The sequence below is a fragment of the Diuraphis noxia genome, unplaced genomic scaffold, assembly GCF_037042655.1.
Source record: "Diuraphis noxia isolate RWA-SAM2 unplaced genomic scaffold, SU_Dnox_SAM2 contig0001, whole genome shotgun sequence".
NCBI lineage: Eukaryota > Metazoa > Arthropoda > Insecta > Hemiptera > Aphididae > Diuraphis > Diuraphis noxia.
Window position 1 is genome coordinate 107,005,551 of NW_028301711.1, and position 5,552 is coordinate 107,011,102.

The 5,552-nt window shown below is 28.7% G+C and overlaps 1 protein-coding gene across 1 annotated transcript; it reads left to right on the forward strand.

Moving 5' to 3' along the window:
• Window positions 1-1,798: 1,798 nt before the first annotated feature.
• On the forward strand, window positions 1,799-4,333 carry LOC149063235 (uncharacterized). Its single transcript, XM_089215578.1, has 3 exons — window positions 1,799-2,201; window positions 2,313-2,454; window positions 4,327-4,333. The coding sequence occupies exons 1-3, from the start codon at window positions 1,799-1,801 to the stop codon at window positions 4,331-4,333; spliced, it is 552 nt and encodes a 183-aa protein (XP_089071704.1).
• The last annotated feature ends 1,219 nt before the right edge of the window (window positions 4,334-5,552 follow it).

Genomic DNA, 5,552 nt, shown 5'->3' on the forward strand with positions numbered 1-5,552 from the left:
TCGCCATGTATGAATATTGGAAAATGTAGTAAGAAATACCCTCACAAATTGGTCAAGGATACTCAAACTGGAGATGATGGTTATCCGACTTACCGACGGAGATCACCAGATGATGGAGGTTATACTGCAATATTAAAAGTTCGTGGTAAAACAGAAATCGTGGTTGACAACCGTTGGGTTGTACCGTATTGTCCAGTGCTATCTAGGTGCTTTAATGCACATATTAACGTAGAATACTGTCATACGGTTAAAGCGATAAAATACATATGTAAATATATTAATAAAGGATCAGATAGAGCTACTTTTTCTGTTAATCGTGAAAACGATGAGATTACAAATTTTTTGAATGGTCGATACATATGTACTTCTGAAGCGTTTTGGAGAATTTTCAATTTTGAAATCCATGATAGAGATCCGACAGTTCAGCACTTGGCTGTTCATCTAGAAAATGGACAGCGTGTTTTCTTTAATGATAATAATCTTCATCAAGTTATTGAAAATCCAAGAAAAACGACACTAACTGCATTTTTTGAACTGTGTTCACATGATGATTTTGCGAAAACACTGTTCTATCATGAAGTTCCTTCTTATTACACCTGGGATAATAGCAGAGGCTGGTTAAAGAGAAGACGGGGAAAAGATGTTCCAGGTTGGCCAGGAATAAAAATGGACACTGCCATTGGTAGAATTTACACGATTCACCCAAATCAAAGTGAGTGCTTCCATTTAAGATTGTTACTAAATTATGTACAAGGCCCTACTTCATTTGAAAGCTTGAAGGCCTTTGATGGAGTCATTCACGCGACTTTTAAAGCTTCCTGTTTTGCTCTTGGGCTTTTAGAAAATGACGAGCAATGGAAAAATACTCTAGCGGAGGCAACTCTTTCAGAAAGTCCTTCAAAATTAAGAGAATTATTCGCAATAATCATAGTTTTCTGCCAACCGTCTGAACCTCAATCTTTGTGGGAACAGTTCAGAAATGATTTTTGTGAAGATATTCTTCTTACAGAGCGCACTCGATTAAATGACTTGCAATTTACTTTTTCTGATGAAATATTTAATAAAGGTTTGATTGAAATAGAAGATAAAGTTGTTTTTCTGTCTGAAAAATATTTAACTGAATTTGGAATGAACTCACCTGTTCGAAATGAAAATGCATCTGATCCTTTTGAATTCTCAATTTTGCGTTCTTACGATAATAACCGATTACAAGAATTTGTAGAAATCAATTTACCAAAATTAGTAAATGATCAAAAATATGCTTTTAATGTTATTACAGAAAGCGTAATGAATCATCAAGGAAGAGTTTTTTTTTTAGATGCTCCGGGTGGTACAGGAAAAACATTCCTAATTAATTTGTTGTTGGCTCAAATTAGATCCTCAGGTAAAGTTGCATTAGCAGTAGCTTCATCTGGTATAGCAGCAACTCTCCTTAGTGGCGGCAGAACTGCTCACTCGACTTTCAAGTTACCGTTAAATGTATTATTTGATACAGAATACGTTTGTCCGATTCGTAAAAATGGCCCTCATGGAAAAATTCTTCAAAAAACCTCATTCGTTGTGTGGGATGAGTGTACAATGAGTCACAGATCACATATCGAAGCAATTGATCGAACATTAAAAGATCTTAGGTGTAATAATAAGTTTATGGGTGGCATAACATTCGTTTTCGCTGGTGATTTTCGATGGTCAAACCTTACCAGTAATCCCTAAAGGTACTCGAGCTGATGTCGTTAATGCTTGCTTAAAATCTTCCCATATATGGAACTATGTTGAAAAACTTTATTTGCGAACAAACATGAGAGTTTATTTATGCGGAGGGGACGATATTTTTCCAGCACAGTTGTTGAAAATTGGAAATGGAACTTTAGAAAATGAAAATGGTTACATTTCTGTCAATCACACGATTGGACGGGTGGTCAATAACGTGTTAGAGTTGATTTCTACAGTTTATCCAGACATTTTTAATCTGTCCAATAAATCAGATCAGTGGTTATGTGAAAGAGCTATAATCTCTCCAAGAAATGTAACAGCAGAAGAAATTAATGATATCATCCTTCTAAAATTCGATGGACACTCACGTGAATATCTATCTATTGATACAGTTACATCAACAGATGATGCTATTCATTATCCACAAGAATTTCTCAATTCTCTTTCTCCTTCGGGATTTCTTCCTCATAAACTAAAATTAAAAATTGGTGCTCCAATTACATTATTACGTAATCTTCAACCACCGAACTTATGTAACGGTACAAGATTACAAATAAAATCGTTGCGAAATAATATTATAGAAGCCGTAATTCTTACAGGGCCAGCGAAAGGAGAAATTGCATTTATTCCAAGAATTCCCATGATTCCCTCTGACTTGCCGTTTTCTTTCAAACGGCTTCAATTCCCGGTTAAAGTTTCTTTTGCCATTACCATAAACAAAGCACAAGGTCAAACATTCAAGTACGTTGGCGTAGATCTTCGTACAGAGTGCTTTTCACATGGGCAATTATACGTGGCATTTTCTCGAACTGGAGACCCGAATCATCTTATGATTTTAATTTCAACAGGAAATATAACAAAAAACATCATAATATACTCAGAAGTCTTATAAAATTCATATTTTAATTCTTTTTTTTTCTTTAATAAATTTTAATAAATCTTTAATAAATTTTCTTTAATAAATCTTTATCAACCATAAATTATTTCTTTTTTATCAGTATTTATTTTTATCATTTATAACGCTAGAAACCGTTTTTTATATTTACTAGCCGATCACAATAAACAATAATATTTGAATAAAAAATTCTACATATCATGGTCCGAAGGCAAAATAAACAACCAATCACGGGCGAAGCTGTGACGGGTCGGCTAGTGTATTATAAATACTAGGAGCATAATATTGATGGAATACTTACAAAACGATATTTTATTGATATTAATATACTAACCGAATTTTAATATTACCATTTTAACTGTACAATAGTCTTAAATAAATATTGTACAATAAATGTTTATGTTTCAATCATAAATTAAGATTAATTTAATATTAAAACATGTATCTATTTTAAATATAGATAAAACAATGTAAAACCAAGTTGAATTAAACATTTATTTTTGAATATTAATAATTTAATTCAAAACCAATATTTAAATAAGTTTAAACACTAATAATTGTTATGTGGGTTATGATATGTTGATGGATTATAAACACATTTATAATAGATTACACCGAGATTTGTCTTTAATGTATATAACTCCACAACAATTTAAAGATACTAGACCATCTCTTGTAATTAATATGAGTAGACAGCCATCAGAGGTTTCTGGATCTAAAACAAGTATTGTCTTACATGTAGATTTTAATGAAGATGTGCCTGTTAATACCATTTGTTATATTTGTTTAGTATCTGGTTCAGAATTTTTTATGATCTTCCAAATAATACAATTAGAGAAAATATATAATGATAATATCTTAATTAAATGGATTATTGTAAGAAATGTAAAACAAAAACAAAAAATAATGGAATACCTGAATTTATTGAAAAAAATAAAAAATATAGGAGATTATAAATATTAGCTATTTCTAAAAATTGCTTTCTTAATTCTAAACATCCTCTTCGTTCAATATCTCCATCTGAACTACAGTACGCCTCTAATTCTTCTTTTAAATTAAATATATAATTTTCTCTAATTTTAGTTTCATACCATTTTTCAAATTCTTGTTTATTTTCTGGTTTCATTGATTTGAATCCATAATATTTTTTATCAGGTAATACACCTATATAATTTTGATTTTCTACTGTAAAAGTAGAAAGTAATGTAAAATAAAGTAATATAAAGTAATTAATAATGTAAATAATAATTAATAGTTAATAATGTAAAGTAATTAATAAAGTAATGCGGAAAGTAACCTTTTTTCAGTTCTTTGAGACCAAACGTTTTGGGAAAACTACTGAGGGGACCTTGAATAAAATTAGAACTATCTATTATTTTTATATTTAAATTTTTAATTTCTAATAACATTAGCTTTGTACCATTATAAATTGTAAATGGCTTTAAAGTATTATCAACCAAGTATTTTAATATAAATTGTGAATCATATCCTTTTGCGTAATGTGCTATAAATGTATAACCTTTATATTTTCTGGATATTATATGATAACAAAATTCTTCATTTGTATCAAACATAATTTTATTTCCATCAAAATCATATGCAATTATTTTATTTGCAATATGAATTCCTGTTTCTTGTTGAGCTTCATAATCAAAAAACATATATTTTTCTTATTTTTCTTTATAATAACAAAATTTATTCTTGCTATTACCTTTTAGATTCTGAACGAAGTGATGAATGTATTGATTTTACAATGATGTGTGTTTTTTTTTTTTTTTTTGTTTTTTTTTTTTTGTGTCTGTGTACAGCATAACTAGTCGAAATAATGCTTCGATTTCAAACTTTGGGGGTGGTTTCCGATGTAAAATTGAAGATCCTTGGTGCATTATAGAGGTCAAAAGTAAACATTTTCCAACAGTTTTCAAAAAAATCGAGAAAAACAAAAAAAAAATGACAGAAAAACGGGTATTTTTACGCGAAATCAGTTTTCGACCAAATCGATTTTTTTATATGGTTGTAATTCAAAAAATAATCACTTTAAATACTTGAAATTTTCACCAAATGTTTATGATAGTGTTCTCTATATACAGTTTAATTTTCAAAAATTTTTGACTTTTTTTGTTATTTATAGACCACTGAAATTTACACTTTTTTGAGAATTTTTTTTTGAAGTGTCGGTAAAAAAATGTTGGACGACTAAAAAAACTTGAAAATTTAAAACAAGGTTCCTTATGAGTTTTTCTTATTGTAGCTAAAAAAAATTAAAAATCGTAAGTCACAATTTTTTTTAATAAGCTTTTATAGTTCAAAATTTTACGAAATCTGTCGAATACGCGAAAATTTGCAAGTAATTTTGAAGTTGAAAAATCATAAAATTTTTTGCGTTTATAACTAAGGATTAAAAATACAACACTAAGTTCTCCATAAGTTTTCCTTCAAGTAGCTATAGAGAAAACTCGAAGTATCATTATAGAAAAAATTTTAAGTGCGTTTGAATTTTAAATTTTTACGAAATAGCGTAACGATAACGATTTATCCTCATACGATTTTAAATATTTGTTATTATTCAAAAAGTATAAGTCGTAGATACTTGAAAATTTCACAAATTATTTAGATTGGCATTTCCTTTACATGATTTAATTTTCAAAATATTTTGACTTTTTTCATTTTTGAGATATTTATAGACAACTGAAATTTTCAATATTTCTGAAAAATTTTTTTGAAGGGTTGATAAAATTTTTTTGGCCCAATCAAAATACATGAAAATTGAATACAAAGTTCCTCATTAGTTATTCTTATAGTAATTAAAAATTTATAAAAATACATAGGCACAATTTTATTTTATTAGTATTTGAAGTTCAAATATTGACTTAATACGTAAAAATTACGGCAATGTTCAAATTATCTTAGATAGAAATTCATATAAATTTTTCTTTTTAGATCT